The sequence below is a fragment of the Columba livia genome, chromosome Z, assembly GCF_036013475.1.
Source record: "Columba livia isolate bColLiv1 breed racing homer chromosome Z, bColLiv1.pat.W.v2, whole genome shotgun sequence".
Classification (NCBI taxonomy): domain Eukaryota; kingdom Metazoa; phylum Chordata; class Aves; order Columbiformes; family Columbidae; genus Columba; species Columba livia.
The window spans coordinates 64552514-64573629 of record NC_088642.1 but is presented as its reverse complement, the minus strand read 5'-3'; the positions used below and the strand labels follow the sequence as shown (position 1 = coordinate 64573629).

Below are 21116 nucleotides of genomic sequence, written 5' to 3'. Positions count from 1 at the left end.
ATGAATGAATTAAAGGGGTGGCAGAGGCCTCAGCATGGCTTGACTTTGAAGAATTTACTTAAACAGAACTTCCATTATGTTTTGAAAAAGGGAGTTTTCCCTAAATAGAGGGTTAGGCCAGCAAATGACTGTTGTTAATCTCCAACATTTAGCATTCTCATGCTTATTCTTTTGTCCAGTCCATACTGTGGATATGTATCATATCTTCCAGTGTGTTCCATAACATGAATTGCTCATGTGTTCCTTTTCTTCCTGTGCTGTTGTTGAGAGCTGGAAATGGTAGCTTAAACTCCACAGTCTGTGAAATCCTCTGGAAATGGTGAATAGTTGATACACAAAAATAATAATTCTGGTATAATTGTAAATGTTCATGTTCCTCTTCAGATTTTCCTTTAATAAGTAATGTTGTGACTGAGCTGTCTCATTAACACCGTGTACATTTTAAATTTTAGAGAGTTTTCTTGCTTACCTTGACCTTTGCCATCTATGATGATACAAATATGACTTAGCTTTTTAAATCAGTTTTCTATCAAAGACACATACTTTCATTTAAATATAAAAGATCTCAGACAAAGCTGAATAAAACCTAAGATTATAATACCTAAATAATATTCTGTAATGAGTAGATTTGTCTGCAAGTAAATCAGTATCTCTACAGATTGTGCAAAGAAAGCTGATGAAACCCAAAATGTGCAAAAGCAAAAACTGCAGTGTATGGTATTTTTTAAAATATTTTAACTGGCATGAATAATTATGTTTCTCCTATATGTTTTATTAGCTTCCATCTAACTTAATTCTGTTGTTTTGCCAGGGTTTTTTGTAAAAATTTTATGCTAAAACCGGTCTCACAGTTTTCCCCAGAAGCAGCCAGCATCTTTTACCTGCCCTTTAAAGTTCATGTTGCATTTAGGACCCATACTTGCCTGTGTAGAAAACAGGTATTAATTCTTACTTTCATTTGGTGAGACTGCAAACTTACCTGTTAATGAGTGTATAACACTTGTCTCTGTCTTGAGGAGTTTCTCTGCTATTAGCAAAAGTCAGAGGCCAAAGAACCTCCAAATAGCAAAGAGAAATATTAGTAATTTAGAAGTGAATTTTTCTAAATAATATTGTACATGACCATAGCAGTGTTCTGTATCCTTGAATATTTTAAACCATCTGTTGCCTAGCACCTTACCATCAGCCACACTGGTTTCACTTTTCCTTCAGCAGAGGGAGAAAAGAGGGAGGGTGGAGGGTTACTGCAGCACTTCCATTTATTTCTGCAGTGGATACCCTGCTGAAAGTTGCATTTACTGAACACAGGACAGACACAAAGATCAATCCTAGTGGGACCAAACCCCTTGAGGTAGTGCTTAGTCAAAATCGATCAGTCTTTTCAGTTTTCCCTGGCAGTGATGGCTGTTACATTTTCTTACCTTTTCACTACAGCTTTTTCTTCCAACCTATAGTCAGAGCATGGGCAGAGGTGCTGTCCTTATCCACATTCCCATCAAACTACTGTTATTTTCAGTAATATCTGTAATTTTGTTATATCTCAGTCTGTCCATTCTTTCTGGATATGACACTATCGTAATCTAACAAAATAAATGTACGCTATACTATGGTGGAAAGGTTTTCAGTGTTGGTATAACCTGCTGAATTGCACTACATAGTCACCAGGTTTTGGAGAATTCTGACATTTCCTTTTTCTTGTACAGCAGCGTAAACAGTCTTAAAATGCTACCTTTCAGGAATCATTTAATTCTGCTCCAATTTGCATGTTGTCCTCCTAACTTCATTTTTTTGTACTGCACTGGTCAGAAGCTGGTGCTGAACATGTTTTAAGATGTGTGTAAAATGGAAAGGTTTGCTGAATGAGGAAATGTGTAAAATATCAGCCAAAATCAAATACATTTAAAATATGAAAATACGTAACATTGTCACATTAATGCATGTATAATTTGTGAATGTATCATATATATGTACATGGAGTGTGTCCGCAAAATTGATAAAATGCATTGCTGCATAACCTCATTGCAGGATGCAGAGTTGATTGTTATGCATGGGTTTTCCTGCAAGCTGCGCAGCAGGCAGTTTCATCCAGGTAGCTGAAAAAGCATCCCACTTCATGGATCAGACATTTACCTGGCAAGCAGGGAAATACCCTTGTTCTAAGAGTTAAATGTCAGGCCTGAGGGAGAATGAGAAGACTCGGTTTCTGCGCAAGCCAGTGGTGAGTGGAAGTTCATGTGCTGTGGTTGCACTGAGCTTGAGGAAATAGAAGTTGTAGCCTGAACTGCAACAAGAAGCACGCTCATTACTCTTTGCAGTTAATGTGATTGCCAGAAATCCAAAACCAATAATAAAAGGCCTTCTCTGACTCTAGAAGGGACTTTCCCAGGACAGAGGGGAAATGCGCTGTCTCTGTTGTACTGTTTGCAAAGGGCTGTGGTTCCTAGGGTTGTCAATCAGTTACTTTTCCAATACTAATACAGGAAGAAACACTATTTTAAAAGCAGTTATTGTTTTAACATTCTTCACCATAGACTTATTTTGCCTCTGAGCACTGACTCTGTATGTGCTTCTTGTTGAAGTCATTAGGCTCTCTTTGGTGAAAGAAGGTATCAAGGTCAATTACAAACAAACTTTATCAAAGCAGGACATATATGGTCTCAGTGATGTCCTACCTGTAGCATACTCTTACTTTGGCCTGAAATTGCTTCAGAAAATTGAATATATCAGGAAACTGGTATTTGCCAGTTGTACTTTCCTCTCCTGAGGTAGAACTGCCTCGATCTGCAGAGGGCAAATGGAACTCTGAATTTTTTCCTCTGCAACTGTTGAACTCTAATTACCCCAAGGAGGTGACTCAAAGTGCAGGCACTGTGCAAAACAGTAGGCAATGTGCTAATTTAATTTTTTATTTGTTTTTTTAATCAATACATTGACTGAGGTGCTGCCTGCCAGACTCTGCCCTGGCTTGTGCACTGTGAGGTCCTGTTGGAGTCAAGATGACTGGTCAGGGCAAACACGATCCAAACTATTAATCCTCTTTTATATTGTTCTGAAATGCATCCATGAAATTAGCATTACGTGTAGTTTAATGGACACTACTTCTGTTCCAACCTCTGTTTGGATTTTTAGCTTAAAAAAAATCATATGTGGCTGTGGTCAGAAACAACAGAAATTCTGGAATTCGGCACAGCCCTGAATATGAGATTGTTTGGAAAATATCACCGCCTCATCTATCAACTGTTAAATTAGCAGAAGAGTTCTCAGGAGGTGATCATGGAATTACTACTACTGCAGCTTTCTGTGTTTCCTCTGCTTTACCATCCTTAGGCTTACCACTTCAGAGCCTTCTTCCACTACATTGTGTCCCATCCACTTCTAAATATATCTCCTAAAACATTCAATATGTGTTTACTAATTGTGATCAGGCTAAAATTCAAGTACCGTGCTTGTGGGACTTTTTTTTAATCAGAAGCCGTATTTAAGTGATGACACACAGTAATTTGTTCATTCTTCTGTCAGTGTAATTTACAAGGCAACGACAGATAAACATAGCTATACAAGATTCATTTACAGTGACACAATGGCAGATACACAGAGCAGAACCCTGCCTATGAGATAAAGTGGACTGAGTGACTTATGCAGTAATTAGGGGATAATTGTCATTAACCTCGCAAACAGTAGTTTACCCATATTGTTTAAAAGGCTCCAGGATGCATAATGACAAGGTAATCTGTCAAAGCGCTAGGGGGAAATATTAATAAGATTTGTGCAAGCCTGGATAGAAAATATGCAGAAAGCGGCCACATTAAGCTAATTGGTGGATGAATATACACTTGTAAAAGTGCTTCTAATGGCACGTTTGCTGCTCTCCAAATGACTACTGTTAATGTGGAGAAGTGGGCTGCCTAGAAAGTCAGGACTGCTGGGACAAGAGGGTATTAAGACATGCAGGCACAGTTATTATTACTTTGTACACCGTAATATAATTTCCTCCACTTTCTTTTGCATTTCAGCGCCTCTAATAGATAGCTCACTTCATGTACCATACCATTTTTATATTCTAGTGACCTTTCCCTTTTTGGTGTCACTTGTGCACCACACTACCTCCCTTTTACATCATGTTGACACCTATGACACACCTGGGTTATTTGTTGCAAATTTTTATCTAAACAATCAAAGGAAAAAAGCCTCATTAAGATTGGGTTGTATATATTGCAAGTAATAATGCATAGTCCTCTAATGAATACTAAAGATGGAAATAAATCTCCTGGTTCTGCTGCCATTTGTATACCCAGCATATAGTACAGAAAACCAAGCCTGTAATGAAATCCAGTTTATGAGTATAACTTATTGGCACTTTTAGTCCAGTGTTGTTGTCCTTGGGCAACTTCTCAGTCCCTTACAATGTCTCTGATTAGGCAAATTTCTTAGTGACTTCTTTGCAAGTTTTTCTTACAGACCTGGGAAGGCTCAGCTTTTGTTACTTTCATTTTCCAGTTAGGATTATAGCTTTAGTCAGTTTAGATTTAAAGTGAGAAAAGGACCATCTGATAATCTGATTTGAATTGACTGTTAGATATCTTGCCCTGCTTTTGGTGCAATTCAGGTTAGATGGAGCAAGGATGTCTGACACGATTTGTTTGTATTATCACATTGTGCATTGGGGAAGGTCTTGTCAGAACAGAGCCTGGGTGTCTCTTGTGGCTGTGTGTGTTGCAAACACAACATCTCATTGGTGTTCTTGGTGAATGTTTCTCGTAAAAATTATGCTTCATTCTTTCAGTGCTGGTGAAACTGAGGCTCAGAAAAAGGGGATTAAGGAGCTTACTAAATATACTAAAAGACTGCCAGACCATAGAAAACATAACTTTACTTCTCAGGGAGTTATGCAGCACTGACACTAAACAGCAAAACTGCAAGTGATTTCAGGGACAGATAGTACGAAGGCAAATTTTCTTACACAGCATGCCAAAATGGGCAACTATATGTGTAAAAATTGGTGTGGGTATGAAAATCCGTCATTACTGTGGTTATATGCATGCTGGGTATTTTCTACCGACTACATGCAAAATTGTTTTGTAAAGTTAATTTATAGCTGGAATTATTTCAGTGGTTTGCCATGTTTGTGTCTCTGTTTACATCCTATGCTGAAAAGTCCCCATGGCAGCTCATACAATCTAAAATTTTTGCCTTCATATACTGTGTGCTTGGTGGTTGATTGCCTCTAGGAGCCATGTCTGCCTAAGGGCAAACACTCTGTTACTTGCCACAAGTTAGTGGCAAAGCTTCTTCAGAGACATTTCAATGAATTTTCCAATCTCACAGGTTTAGATAAGCAAAAGCATCAAAATATTCCTGTGTACTTATGGTCCAACATTGTGCATTTCAAAGCTGTTTAAGGAATTTGAATTCTCTATAAAATATGCTCTATAAAATCTTGATATTCTACCATTTGATGAATGTGAGGAAAAATGCCTCACCTTTAGGATTCATTAAAAAGATTTTTGTGAGCAGCATGTGGTCGCCTTGCATTAACTCCTTGTTTAGGAAAGGCTTTAGAAATATTTTGAAAGTCTCAACCAGAACTAATGACGAAGGGACTAAGTGTTTGCATGTGAAAATTTGTGCAGTTCTTGGGGAAGAAGGGGCAAAGGGAAGTAGCATTGGTATTTTGTAATAAATGTTAGATAATTAAATAATGACAACTGCCGAAAGATGACTTCGGATCTTGTTAATGCTGCTGAATCGATGTGTATCCTTGTTACAGGAGTTCCGCCATTGCCAGTTACAGATTTTGCCATTTAACAGTTTATTGCCAACACTGACAGTTGTAAACCAAACCAAATATCATTGACACCATAGAAGGTATACCACTGTAAAACTGGTAAGTGCAAGAAGACTATCAAGCTCTGGCTGTGCTTAGATTCTTTTCCTCCAAGTGCTGACAGAGGTTTACTGTGAAAAAACTTGTCAGGCACCCAATTATAAAGAGGCTTGATGTAGTTCCTATGATTAAATAAAACTCAAACTGCTGTGATTAAATACACTGTAACCCCACATTGATCTATCATAGTTTTAAAAATAAAAATCCTCTATGCAGTGTTATTCAGGAAGAAAAAAAAAAAAGCCACTGTCTTGTGAATTATACATTCTTATCTGATCCATAATCAAGAGCATTCCATAACAAAGTGAATATTTTATCAAAAGTCAAACAATATGTTTTAAAAATCAGAAGAAACACTTAAAACTAATGCCCTTGCATCCTAATAGCTTTACTGGAGTTGCAGAGGTGAATACACATTCATGAAGAGCAGGAAAGAGTTCAAATTAATGTTTCTTTTCTGAAAACAGTAATAAACTCTATCATCAGTTTGCATGGACTCTTTATAGTTGACATTTGACAGTGTCATCATCTTTTAGAGCATTGCTTCCGAATACATTTTAAGGCCGGTGAGCCAGGAAAATGAAAAGGCATTTTGCAATTGGGGTGCTCTATGAGGAAGTTCAGGCCCCAAAAGGAGTCATGTGTTGGGGATCCAGTATTTTCCTACCACTCCTTGCAAATGAGTCCAGAACCAGCACTCCAGCAGGTTGCTTGTGCAGGGGTCTGTGCTGCTGGCATATGTCTTTGGGATGAGATATAAAACAGAGGACCTGCATACTTTTGGTCAGTAAAGACCCTGTAGGCCATTTAGCAAGAGCGTGGGTGGTTAACGGCGGTGTCCTGGCTGGGTTTCAGCTGCGGTTATTGCATTCCACCTCCTTACGTTCCATCTGCAGTTTCAGCAGGACATGGTGTTCCTCACTTTCACTCCGAAACCGTTGAGCAGTGCTCCTGTGTGTTGTTACACAGCCGCTGTGCTCCACCATGGTGGTACGCCCCCGATATATATTCAAACAGATTTGGCTCCCCATCATGTTTCAGGGCTAAGTTATGTCAAAATTACTTTCCAACATGGTCAGTGGAATTACTCTGAATTTAAAGTGCAATTACTCTGGATCTAAAGTACTGCCATACTTGACCCAGTGTCTACAATATTAGTTAGTAAAGTTTGCAAAGGTCCTTGGGGATCCTTTTGGTCAAAATGCAAAAAACTTTTGCTGCTGAATGCATGAGGAGGCCTGGAGTCTAATGAGCAATTGCAGCAAGTATGGCTACAAACCTGGAAGCAAAAGTAAATATAAGTATGCATAGAAATAAATAAAATCTCCTTCATGTTACTCTTCATGTGAATATATACTATCAGTGTAATCAAGAGTTATACTTTAGGGAAAGACAGGCTTCTTCTCTTCCCCTGCTGTAACTTGCTGGTATCCTCATGTGTACACTGTGTCTTTGGGGCAAAGAAAACAAGTCCAACATGTAAGAGAAAGGGGGTGTCAGAAGGGAAGAAGATCTATCACTTTTGATTTTTTCTAGCAGAGTAGAGGCTGCAGTGAAGCCAAAAGATAAAGATTTCCATTATTGACTGAAAACTCAGTAGTGCTGCACTGTGTTTGCTCCTGCTGCAGCAGTATAGCTCAAGGAGAGGACTGCTGACACTTAAACATGAGTTTGTTCATCTGGTTTCAGTTGGTGAAGGGGGGCTGGTGGGAGGTGGATGAGAAATGACAGATGAGGGGAAAAAATTTTAACCATGGCTCTTTGCAGTCTGGGTGTGTTAGATCTCATATCAGTTGCAGATGTAGCAGTATGGTGAGCAAGTATGCACACCTTTTATTCATGTTTGCAGGAGCAAAGGTGAGTGAAGTTCAGCGTGGTAAAAACACCTATCAGGAAAATGAGTATGTGATTGTATATGTGAGTATACTTTTATATGGAAAAATAGATATATGACTAACTTCTCTCTTACTAAGGTCAGTCAGTGGGAGTTAGCCAAAATGAGCAAGAGGTGTTGCACATGGCCCCATCTGTGCTAATGTGAGTTGATGTGTTGCTGCACACTTTTGGTGAATTTTACCCCAGGAGCAGTAGGACTACCCGTAGTGTAACAGCTTGAAATTTAATTGGGAAGCAAAGAGATGCTCCTGGGAAATTCAGCCAAACAAAAACAACAAACCCTAAATCATGGAAATTATGTAGGCTTTTCTTTATTAGAAACAAATGTTGATTTTATTTTTTTCTGTCTACACCCTAATTAAAACCATCCTCTGCAATTATAGTATGACCAAATTAATATCTTTGTGTGCTTTTCAATTGTTAGAGCTGCACTTAAAATGTTTCTTTCAGATCAGCTAGAAAATAGATAGCTCTTTAGGAAGGGCTTATAAAAGAAAGGTTTGTGATAAACACCAGGCTTGCTTAATTATTTAATCAAACATGTATCTATGTAATATTTTGTAACAGAAACTTAGTCAATATGCAACAAAAGTGGCAGTTTATGGTGCATCTGCAAACTTGCTAAAATATAAAGGCTAGCAATGTGTTTTTCCATATAACTTTCACTGGTTCTCAGAAGTTTTCACAGCAGTGCCCCAAAATAATTCTTGACTGCTTCCCAGAACGTAAGGCTTGTTTAAGAAGTTATTTTATTTTTTTAACCCTTGTATTTATCTCAACTCTTGTATAATCATCTCTCACTATGTGTTCATCCAGCTGTATATATATACATTTTGCCTATGCCAGGACATTAATCAGCAAGATAAAATAAAACTGTAAAAAGTCTGTGGTGTGTGTGTGTATGTACATACATGTGTCTGTGTGAGTGTAGACATACAAAATTACCTGCAGGTAATGCAGGCACAGGAAAAAATGAGGATCTTTATAGTGTATAGTAGTGTATAGTGTATTGTGTAGGCTGTTCTTATTTTCTAAATAGGCAGTTTTTAAAATGGAAGGTTTTAAAGCTGAATTGAAAGCTTGAAATTTGTAAAGCCTGAAGGCCCTTAGGAAATGAGGAAATCCTACCCAATTAAGGTTCTAAAAATTAGAGTGATCTTTGTATCCATCTTCTGTTGTAGCCTGTTTGTGTCACTCGAGATAATCATCTTGACACCCATCACTTGTTCTGTCTGACCCAGAAGTTTAAGACAAGATGTACCCTAACATATTCTGACACATCTCTTCCTAGCATACGGTCAGCAAAATGAGGAGGCAAGTTCAGGGTGATTAACCATGACATCACTTTATAGATCTAATGCAGTATGTGTGTATATGAGTCCATGTCTATACAAATAATGGAGTCAAGTTTGTGTGCGGAGTTAGCAAAAGATTCAAGGTTGTGTCTTGTATCCTTGGAGGTTAATTTAATATGATTTAGAGATTGAAAGATTTTCTTCATCTGAAATTGTGAGAGAGCTACCCACACATATAAAATAAAACAAAAATAAAAACAAGGCAAAGAAGCAAGAGGATCACTGTGTGCTGTATGGGTTAGGCTTTCTTGTCTACTGCCTGGCTGAGAGCTGTAAACCTGCAGTGGTATCTTTATACTCACTGACTTTCTTGTACACATTGTCACAGGAGGCTTGGTTTAATCAGTTGTAAGCTGAAAAAACTAATATAAATTGGAACCTTTTGTCATGAAATATTTAAATGTGGATAGGATTTAATGGCTTTGGGGAGAAAATTTAGCATGAGAGATTGTAAGAAACAAGAAATCGATTACATGTAAGAAAGGACTTGAACCTCTAATCAAGTATTACCATATACAGAAAGATCCCTAGCCAGTTATAGCTTAATTCAAAGGGATAATGGTTTGATTTTTTTTTGTTAATTTTAAGTTTTATCAAAAAATGACATTCCTATTCGCTCTTTATCTAGTTTTGCATAATACATACTTTAAAGAATTTGTGGAAAGCCATCACTATGTAAATATTGAGGCATATGCTACACAGTATCCATAAGTAGTGTGTTTTCAGTGAAATATAGGTATCTGCAATGTTGCTTTGCTGGGGGGAAAAAGCCAAGCAACTTCTTACTGAAAACTAGCAAGATCTAGCTTGATATAACTAACTAGTAGGAGTAGGCAAGGATCATGTAAGAGCAACTTTCTGATTCCCTGCTGTTTCTATGACACCGGTGGTAACCCCATAACAATCACACCCTCGACTGCCAGTTTCTGTGATCAGTGGGACTTAGCAGCTGCTAAAGGTCTGGCCCACCTCATTGCAAATCCTTGAGCTAAATTAAACAAAGGCTGGTGGCATCTCATTGAGAGGTAGCTCATGTAGCCAACTGCCAGCTTCTCTGAGTTAAGCTGTGGAATAACTTCCCAAAAGCACACCAAGAGCCCCCGCATCTGGGCGATGTCCACCTGTGCTGGGTGCACTGCTACAGAGTGAAGGGTTGTGTTGGTACCACCTCCCACTGATGTGTGGGAGTCTGCTACAGGCTCTGTACCTACTATTCTCATGAGTTATTGTCATCCTGGCTGTATTTAGTTTTTATTTACTTAAATAGCTGTTTTTGTAAAGGATCCATCTGTTACATAAGCCTGTGAGTGATTAACAAATTAAAGTAAAAACAAAACAAATTACTACCAGTAGTACATTACAAAGCAGCCTGCAGCTGGCTGCAGACAGGAATCCTAATTCAATACATGCAAGCAGTGTAAATTAGACAACGTTATTTCCATCTTCAAACAATGTAAGTTACAGTTAAAAGGAGTTAAGTTATTAACTTATGTTAATACTTGTGGCTTGGGATTAGACATGTGTGCGTATAGATTGGGTCAGAGGTCACAGCAAAGTCCTGGAGACCAAAATCTGAACCAAGTCTGGTTTTGCAGTTCCAGGGAGGAATTACTCAAATGCAGAACCAGTATGGTTGTCTGGAAGTTGTAGGAGAGGTATATGTAAGAAGCTCTAGGTCACACACATCAGGGGAGTAGCCGAAGTTAGTTTGATGGGAAAAAAAAAAATAAACTTAGAGTTTTATAATATGAAACTGTCCTTTAACTGTTTGTTTGTGGTGTTAGTTGTTTTTTTTTCTTCCACACTTTGCCCCATTTTAGTTTAGTTTTGTTTCAGTTGTTTTGTTATTGCATGGGGTTTTTGATGTTCTGGGTGATTTCTACTACATAGCACTAACTGCTTGTAAAATGCTGCTCCATCGGACAGGTAAAACTGGGAGAGTGTAGAAATTAGAGCTGTCCACAGTGCTTAAAGGTGTTCAAAGGCGGCGACATTTCCTGATAAATCTGCAAATGAGAGACAGAACCTGCATCATAGTGTTTCATGCATCACTCTGTAAATACATGCTGAATGTCTTCTGCGTAGAAATGGTTTGTGGGACTTTATATCTGGTTTAGCTGGGTAAGATTTTCCATAATTAATTGCTATTGAGGGTTGCATGGTCTTGTAAGTGAATCGTCATGGGTGGAACCTGTAGGTTTTACAGTTGCATGTAAGGTACCAAAACGTACGTGGCATTCACCTCCATCGTTATCTTTGTATGCAAAGAGGTGACACAGATGAGAATCGCAATAATAAAATCAGCTGTAATGAAATAAATATGTGCTTTACTATTTGAGGCAAATTACATTTACTCTAGAAAATGTGAGGTGAGAGAAGAATCAATCCCCTGAAGATAAGTAAATAAATGAGACTGGGGGTTGAAGGGAAGTGAGAAAAGAGAATGGTATTTACAGGCTTCTCAATCAAACAAAAGTTAGTGGGTTTTGCAATAGTGGGTAGTCCAAAGTGTTCGGATAAGGTTCTGAAGCTGGAATTCGAGATTTAAAAAGATCAGAGACAGTACAGTGGAATATCTTGCAAGGCTTTCGACCTGTTTAATGCATGAGGAAGCACTGGAATAATTCTGTTCTGATGGCCTGCAACAGTGCTTGTTGGTTATAGTTACTTTGCTGAAGTTATGTCCAGCATTTGCCCGAAAGGAAAGATGCCAATAAAATGATGTATTCATTATAGAAGTATTTTAATATGTTTTTATCAATACATGCTGGAATGGATTGCCTGACATTACATTGCAGAATTTTTAAGTCCTACCTCCAGGCAAATCTCACGCTTACTAGCAAAAATGAAAGTGTGAAATGCTTTTTAATGTATATTTAACAACAGATAGTCTAGTGATTACTGATGTGTATTCTCTCTGGATTTTTCCCTTGCTATCAGAAGGCAATGTTAAGAGACAACATTTTTACACATTTATGCTATCTACATCCATCAGATGCTTACTTTTTACATATTTTTAACAGTCATTTATAACAAGGCTGAAAAAAGTAATCTCTTAAATCTAAACCATACCAAGATTGCAAGCTTAGAATCAATTGCCAGTTATAGTCCAGTTATGCTTAAAACCAGTGCCCCAATTTCTTTTGATGCAAGTTTATATGCAAGTTTATAATGAATATGTTTTTCAGTATTGCTGTCATGGAGAAAAAAAAAAAAAAGAAGAATAAGGTACAAGTGTTATGTGCTATTTTTAAGACTTTGCCTTGCATCAGAATTTCTTGTGAGATGGCCCATGAGTGACTTTAGTCTTATATCTGATTATATTTATAAAACAAATCTATCAAATGCATTTATTTAGCTTTTACTTACAATGTCACCATTTAATAGCAACTAAAGTACAATTTTCTATATTTTACATTGGAGTGCACAGCAACATTTAATGTTTTACACTAATGTATGCCAAACAGTAGCATTGTACGCAGATCACTTGTTAAAATAAATGTATTGAAAGCATTTTAGATCACAGAGCCCTGTGGCCAACATGTTGTTTGCTCTGACATTGTTAAACTCAATCTGTTTCTCTGACTGTGACTCTAAGTACTGTGTTTGTATGGCTGGAAAGTTTGCATTTTTTGGTTGAGTTCTATTAACACTCTTTGCATGTTGTTTTTTGAGCTTAGTGTTTCATGTTCAGGCAGCAGAGCAACTTCTATTGAATTCAACAATTATGCAGAATCAATAAGTTTTTTTTCTTTGTGTTTGTCTTTGTTGTTTCTTTGATATGGCCTCTAGGATGCTGCAGGCAAGGTGCTGGACCGCTGGGCCATCATGTCCAGGGAAGAAGAGATCATTACCCTTCAGCAGTTTCTGAGATTTGGAGAAACCAAATCCATCGTGGAGCTGATGGCAATTCAAGAAAAAGAAGGGCAGGCTGTGGCTGTGCCATCTTCAAAGACAGATTCAGATATAAGGACTTTTATTGAAAGCAATAATCGCACCAGGAGCCCAAGTCTCCTTGCTCACCTGGAGAATAGCAACCCTTCCAGCATTCATCATTTTGAAAACATCCCGAATAGCCTTGCATTCCTACTTCCATTCCAGTACATAAATCCTGTTTCTGCTCCACTGCTAGGGCTGCCTCCAAATGGTCTCTTGCTGGAACAGCCAGCAATGAGGCTCCGTGAACCAAGCCTTACAACCCAAAATGAGTATAATGAGAGCAGTGAGTCTGAAGTTTCCCCTACACCTTTCAAGAATGAGCAAACATCCAGCAGGAATGCTTTGACCAGCATCACAAATGTTGAGCCCAAAACTGAGCCAGCCTGCGTCTCTCCTGTTCAGACACCTACGCCTGTCAATGATTTATCAAAAACAGAACACACTAAAAGCTCATTCCGCATTCACAGAATGAGGAGAATGGGGTCAGCCTCCAGGAAAGGAAGAGTGTTTTGCAACGCATGTGGCAAAACTTTCTATGACAAGGGTACTCTTAAAATCCACTACAATGCTGTTCACCTGAAAATCAAGCACCGGTGCACTATTGAAGGCTGCAATATGGTCTTCAGCTCTCTCAGAAGCCGCAATCGCCACAGTGCTAACCCAAATCCCCGCCTCCACATGCCTATGCTAAGGAATAACCGTGACAAAGATCTAATTCGTGCTACATCAGGTGCTGCCACTCCAGTCATAGCAAGTACAAAATCCAGCCTAACTTTAACAAGCCCTGGGCGCCCACCAATGGGGTTTACCACTCCCCCTCTAGATCCTGTACTACAGAACCCTCTTCCCAGTCAGCTGGTATTCCCAGCTTTAAAGACTGTCCAACCTGTTCCTCCTTTTTACAGAAATTTACTTGCTCCTGGAGAGATGGTGAGTCCTCCAACCTCTCTCCCTACCAGTCCAATAATACCAGCAGTGAGTGGCATGGAGCAGCATCCCCCTCCTCCTTCAGAGTCATCAGTACCTTCAGTGCTGATGCCTACCCCAGAGCCTAATGCTGACCTTGCCCCCAAGAAGAAGCCAAGGAAGTCGAGCATGCCAGTTAAAATTGAAAAGGAAGTTATTGATACTGCCGATGAGTTTGATGATGAAGATGAAGAGGTGAATGACAGCAGCACAATGGTGAACGACATTGGTCATGATAATCACTGCCATTCTCAGGAGGAAATGAGCCCAGGCCTGTCTGTGAAAGACTTCTCCAAAAGTGACAGAAGCAGGTGCATTTCTAGACCAGACATAAGAAGGGCAGACAGCATGACATCAGAAGACCAGGAGCACGAGAGAGACTATGAAAATGAGTCAGAGTCATCAGAGCCCAAATTGTGTGAGGAATCCATGGAAGGTGACGATCGCCTCCATGAACCTGGTGAAAAATCTATGATGCATGGTGACAGACCAGATGAAAACCACAATGACTCTTCCAACCAGGATGTCATTAAGGTGAAGGAAGAGTATACAGACCCTACATATGATATGTTCTACATGAGCCAGTATGGACTGTACAATGGAGGCAGTGCCAGTATGGCTGCCCTTCATGAAAGTTTTGCTTCCACGTTCAACTACAGCAGCCCTCAGAAGTTCTCCCCAGAAGGCGAAATGTGCTCCAGCCCAGACCCCAAGATCTGCTATGTGTGCAAGAAAAGTTTCAAGAGTTCCTACAGTGTGAAGCTTCACTACAGAAATGTTCATTTAAAAGAGATGCATGTCTGCACAGTGGCTGGCTGTAACGCTGCGTTCCCATCACGGAGAAGCAGAGACAGGTCAGTAAATATTAATTGATTTTCTACATTATTAAATGTGTTGAATTATGTAAGAATAGGCAGTTTAGGATATATGAAGAAATAGAGAGATGCACACTAATGACAAGTGACAATCGTGTTCCCATGACATTGGTAGAGTTTTATCACTTTAAGATTTTCATTGTTGCTTGGCATTCAGAACACTATATATTGTGCCATCCTTTTAAGGGACTGGCTAGATAATAAATGTCATTATTCTTTCTGTGTGCCTGTGAACATGTGTATTGTACTTCTGTTTATAAGCTGCAGCTTTTATTACATTTATTTTCTTTTCCCTGTAGCTTTTAAAACAAGAAAAGCTTCTATTAAATATATAGTAAATTATATCCTTTGCAAATATCTCCATGCATGCATATCAAACCATAGAATGAGGAAGGAAGGGAAGGGGCAGATGGACGGTTGGATGAATGGATGGAGAGAGAGAACGGAAGGACTGGAATAAAAGAATTATTTCTATCCCCATAGGGTCATATAAAAGCAAACAGGAAGCATTAGAAGACTAGTCTTTCTTCTCTTCCATTTTTTAAACTAGCTGCTATGTTTTAGCAAGCACAAGTAAATATTAAGAAAACAGTTGTTTCATTCTTTATTAGAATTCAAACACCTCTCTATCCACTATGGTCATTTAATCTACTTTATCTTCTTTTCTGCATGTGAGCAACTCCCTTCCCTACAGATGGGAATTATGCACACTCAGAGAGGAGAGGCTAGACCCCCTACATATTTTCAAGATCAGCCAGGGTATATTCTGATGGCCCTTCAGATGACATCATGCCCTAGCTATGCTGCATCAATACTGAAACAGTTTGGCTTAAACAGAAGCAGCTGGTCCTTAAACTCAGGGGGGTTTTTGTTTGGTTTTTGGTTTTGGTTTCGTTTTGTTTTGTTTTTTATATACACTGTATTTTTTGATTCCTGAGGAAAATGTAATATAAAAGGAATTTGTTGAGGTGGTAGGATAACACAGTTGTTTCATACTTCTGGATAAAAGCTCTCGCATGTGATTATGATCATATTGTCACATAACAAAATCTTTCTGGTTCATGGAGTGATGGTGAGATTGGGTTGTCTCTTCTTTTACTTGTGTTTCATATTTTTTTCATTATGTTGTAAAAATTCAGCAGACAGGAAGGAAATTAAACCTAGCTAAACATTTCACACACAGCTCCTATTTTTTTTTCCTTTTCATTGAAATTGATGTGCTTTGAAAGTCAATATATCATGTCATATAAAATGAAAGCAAGTCAATGTTGAGGATACTGAGGAGCCAAAAATCACTATTTTGATGGAGAGTCCAGTCCCCAAATATCTCATGTCCTCTGTTACTGTTTATGAAATCCACTAAAGAGAAAAATAGGAGTACATATAGAAAGGCAAGTTCAAAACAGTAAGAAAAACAATGCAGAAAGTTTGCATTTCAGTAGGATGAAATCAGTAAACATGAAGCAGGTAAAACTAAATTATGGCTCCCTTCTTGGGGTATTCCGATAACTTTTATGGGATGAGCTTGACAAGGGAAGCATGTGAGTCAGTGGTGTAATCTATGCTGAATTTAGATACATGCAAGCTATTTCAGTTCCTGCAGTTGCACAGGTTTTGGCTTGGTTTGTCTGTTTCAAGTGATTTATGAGAAGTCCCTTGTAGTAAGCAAAACAGCTTTGCATTCAGCATGTGAAGTAAGAAGTGGCTAGCTTTAGGATTTGGAACTTTTTGCTATGTATTACATTTCTGCAGGAATCCATTGATAGATTGTGCTAATACTAAACTTAGCGTAGTAAGGATGTATATGTTCTAAGAAAGAGATGAGTGTGATGACATAAGCCAAATATTTCTGAGACAAGACCATGAAAAAAGGGCGCAGTTTGAAAATATTCTATGAACTGTGTAGAATACTCTTATTAAGCTTATTGAAAACAAGCCATAAAATAAAAATTTGATTCAGGAACTTAAAATGCAGGCTGCATATTTAAATATGTTATTATTTACATATCATTTTGAGTTGTGTGAGGCAGAAAACCACCTTTTCATATCTTTCCACTAGAAACATATGTTTCCATTATGTGTTGCACTCAGGGCAAAAGAAATTCATAGGCATATCTTTTAATTGCAAAGATTTAAGAGAGGTTATGCCCTTCGGAAAATTAAAAGATGTGGCACAATTTGTGTGCTCATTGAGACTTTTTGTAAGCTCATCCCCCTCCTGGTTTGCAACTCTTGTCTGGAAATGCCTTGAAAGAACCAAGCAATACTCTCATGGTTCTTGATAGCTCTTTCAGATACTTGAGTGAGAACATTTTCAAAACTCCTGCAGGGTTATGCCTTCTCACCCAGAAGTGCTACGTCTAGGAATGTGCAGAAATGAAAGTATATGTACAGCATATAGCAGAAAGTGGATGAAAGCCTTAATGAAACAAATGTTTTAAATATTATTTCTTCGTAAAATTTATTGCTTCTTAAAAAAAAAAAAGTTTTTTTTTTCTAAATAGAGTTAGGACATGAAAGTTAAATTAATGTATTATCTCTTTTTTTTTTTTTTTTTTCAGACTGTTTAATTGCCCTAAAGATTTTTCTATTCAATTTGTTTTTATTTTTTGTTGATATGCCTTTTGAATTTATACACTTATTTTAGAGTCGTTACCTAAGTATACAATTTCTACCTCTTCAAATTATAGAGAGCACCTCAAAGATAAGTGGGTAACTAAATTAATAGTATTTCAAAGTAAGAACTTCTTTCATCCATTTAAATCAATTTCACTTATGAGCTCAGAAGCATTTTTCTATTAATTACTGTAGAAGAAATAAGAAATAGCTACCTAAAGCACACAATAATAAATCTTGAATAATATTTGTAAGGTATTGGTGTTCCACTTTGGACACGTTATAAAAAGTATGTGTTGTAAGTAACATAATCTTTGACTAACTGGAGAGGGGAGCAAAGCAAAGTCCTGGCCCTTACCACCAATGACCCAGTAATTCCATTCTCCATTCTGAAAATTAGGCAGTATTGCTGTTGAATAGTCAAGCTCCACTGAGCCTACATTTAAAAATGCCATTTTTTCATCACTTTGTGAGCTACAAGTAACATCACTCATCAAATCAATGTTATACATAGCTATATCTTTGATCTTTTCCCCCAACAGATAACTCTTTCTATATTTATTTTCCTGGAAGCGCTACATTTCTGAAAACTACTTTTTCTTCCATCCTTTGCCAGCCACGCCCTGAATAAGCTGTTTATCCATTTCTGTTTCTGTACTTACTTGAGATGTCTTTTCTTCTAAAGGCAAGATGTTCAGGCTACATCTTGTTGCAAGAAGGCAATGGAGAGAAAAAAGAAAAGAGACCATCTTAAAAATTATGTCAGTGGTCAGGAGCAGTGTCATAAGTCTCCTTTTGATCAAAAAGACATCTTTCTAAATAATTTTTTTAGGTGGAAAAGAGAGAGAGGAACAAGATAAATTCATCTGAGAAGTGTGCTCTTGAATTGATAGAGGTATCCTTGCAAAGTGAATTCTCTCTGGACTCAGAAAAGGTCTGTCCTGTGAGTGAGGAGAAAAGGTCTGCGGTCCCAGTGGTTAGATTCCCTTGGGATCTGCTTCACAGCCTCATCTGTGAGTCTCACCTCAGCAGATTCTGACTTTGCCTTACAAAGAGAGAGATGTGGTTGGTCCCTGAAGCTAGGACTGAGGTACAGCTGTTCAGGGAATGATCCTGACCTGTGGATGAGACGTGAGGATGGAAGGAGGCTGCAGTCATTTCCTGTCCAAAGACGACAGCAATGCCGAAGTTTCATCTAAGAGTCTATGTTGGAGGGAACATGCAGAGGTGAAGGTCTGAAAGGTGAAGCTTAGAGTAGTTGCCTTCATTTGTGGCTCTCACCTTTAAGAGCCAAGAATTTTGTGGTCAAAACCACTGATGAAATAGGAGGCAGGTGGGCCTTCTGCCTTCAGTAAGTCTTGTTGAGAAGCTGCTGTGAGATCTGGAGGAGAAATACAGCCATCTTCTCTGTCATCCTTAGTGCATGCTAAAGCCCCATTTCACCTCAGTAATGGTACTATTAAAATCTGTATTTCTTAAGCTAAGATACAGCATTAATAACAATACATTACTACATTTTCCTTTCTGTCAATGTATACAAAATAAAGTAATTCTCAGTGGTACCTCTTCAGAGAAACAAAGCAAGAACTTTTCACTTTGTCTTTCTGCTACTAAAGCAGGACTATTAATTGCACAGGTCTGTCTTTAAATTTTCTCATGAACTGAGCGTGTATGTGTGTGTGTATGTGTTCCACAAGATGGTAAGGGTGATTGAGCCCCACGAATAAATTTAAAAACAAAATAATATCTGCTCAGGGTGACTTATAAATAAATATGAGGCAGCTATTGGTGCCAAGTGTGATCATGCCACTTGATTGCTAGTTAAATCAGTCCAGATTTAAACATGTAAACTCCTTGATTTGTATGGAGAAAGACATCTGTAGGTGGTTTATTAAAACCTGCTGATGTCTCCAGAACTAAATTTGTGCAGATACAGGCCTCTGGGTAGCTGTACTGAAAAAGCAGAGACATACTTTTTGTCTGGTTACCTGAATTTCAGCCCTGTACAGGTGTGCTTGAATAAATTAACATCAGTTACCTATGATGAGCCACTGCATACATTATCAAGGGAAGTGAAGATGTGAGAAAGCTGCTACTTGCCTCCTATTATCACCTCCTTGAGACAACAGCACCCATTTTTTCATCATCCTACTATGCCTGGAATCTTCTACAGATAACTTTTTATAAAATTGTTTTCTATAAATGCACTCAATTCTAGGAACAGGTAGCTCCAAGAAATAAAATATTTCACACCAGTCCATGATAACTATTACTGTATTTCCCTTGTCATATACAGCTTGAATGTCCTCCAATAAGAACAAGGAAATCAGGTTTTAAGACATTAGGTGTTTGATGAACCATATGTCAAGAGACAAAAAGGCTATTTTATATGTTTTTTAAAATATAAACATATTTACACCTATACTACTGTTTCTGGACATGATGCAGTTCATGAAGAGGCTAGCTGCATATCCAATACAATTGTATGAACCATTAGGTTTTCTCTCGCAGAGTCACTAAGATGTGTGTCATTGCTAATGCTCACATAACTCTTCCTTACCCAAGAGAACCTGGATCATAAAGAAACATTTTGTGCCACTCCTAACACAGAGCTAACCGCTTCCACGAGTAGTCGTGTTGAACACAGACTGCCTGTCATATTGCATACTCACCCATGTGAACAGAGAAGCAGAATTAAAACTAGAATGCATAGAACTAATTCCTTCATAAGATTTTTAAAATTTTATTTAAAAGAAGATAAAAAAATTAAAACAAGCCCTAAGGAGGCTACTTACATGAGTAAAGAGTGCAGGATCTGCTCTGGCCCAGAGGGAGGTCTTTTCCAACTACACATATACATTTGATTTGGGCTTGAGTTAGAGGTAGTGGTTGTTTTTTTTAAAACAGTCTGTTGCCGTCATTGTCTTGTTCTTTTTTTGGAACACAAAAATTATATCACTTCAAGAGTACTGATTGTCATGCCGCCCAGGAAGTCTCATTTTTGTGTGAACCTACAAAATAAGTCCAGAACTTTTCAGTGACCTGACAATTTTACTTAAACAAACTTCTATGCTACAATTAAGATAGGTGATATGCATAGTGAAGCACTGAAAATACTAGCCAAAAGCAAAACATGCATTCAATAATATTTTCCCCTGGTATGGGTTGTGACAAATAGTGTAGATGTTTAATTTCTTTTGTCCAGCTTTCCTGTGCACGTTGTCTGTGTTTTATGTTTGGTGGAAGAGATTATTTGGCAAGACAGGACTGGAAACAGGAATGCTTATTCATAATATCCTGGTTGCCCCTAGGTTCCTAGGAAATAACTGGAAGAGACAAAACTCTTTCCAGAGAATGGGAGAAAATTTAGTATTTTCCACTTATCTGAGTAAAAGTGAAGCTGTTCCCCATATACAGAAACGTCCCATCTTTCCTAGAGTCTTTTGGAAGTGGAGTAAACAAAACATCTACCTACATGAAAACTGGTGAGGTAAATCCTAGAAACAATATAGGAAAAAAACCCACGGCAACAAGAACCAACACACCCCACCCAAAACAAACAAACAAAAATCCCCAAATAAAAAC

The 21116-nt window shown here is 38.1% G+C and overlaps 1 protein-coding gene across 10 annotated transcripts in view; it reads left to right on the top strand.

Moving 5' to 3' along the window:
- Window positions 1–21116, top strand: part of BNC2 (basonuclin zinc finger protein 2) — a 355747-nt gene that overhangs the window by 288117 nt on the left and 46514 nt on the right. For all 10 annotated transcript variants that reach the window (XM_065046180.1, XM_021288801.2, XM_021288805.2 and 7 more), the window contains one exon: window positions 12928–14894. In XM_065046180.1, coding sequence (XP_064902252.1) covers window positions 12928–14894 — 1967 coding nt within the window. The remainder of the gene's footprint in view (window positions 1–12927; window positions 14895–21116) is intronic.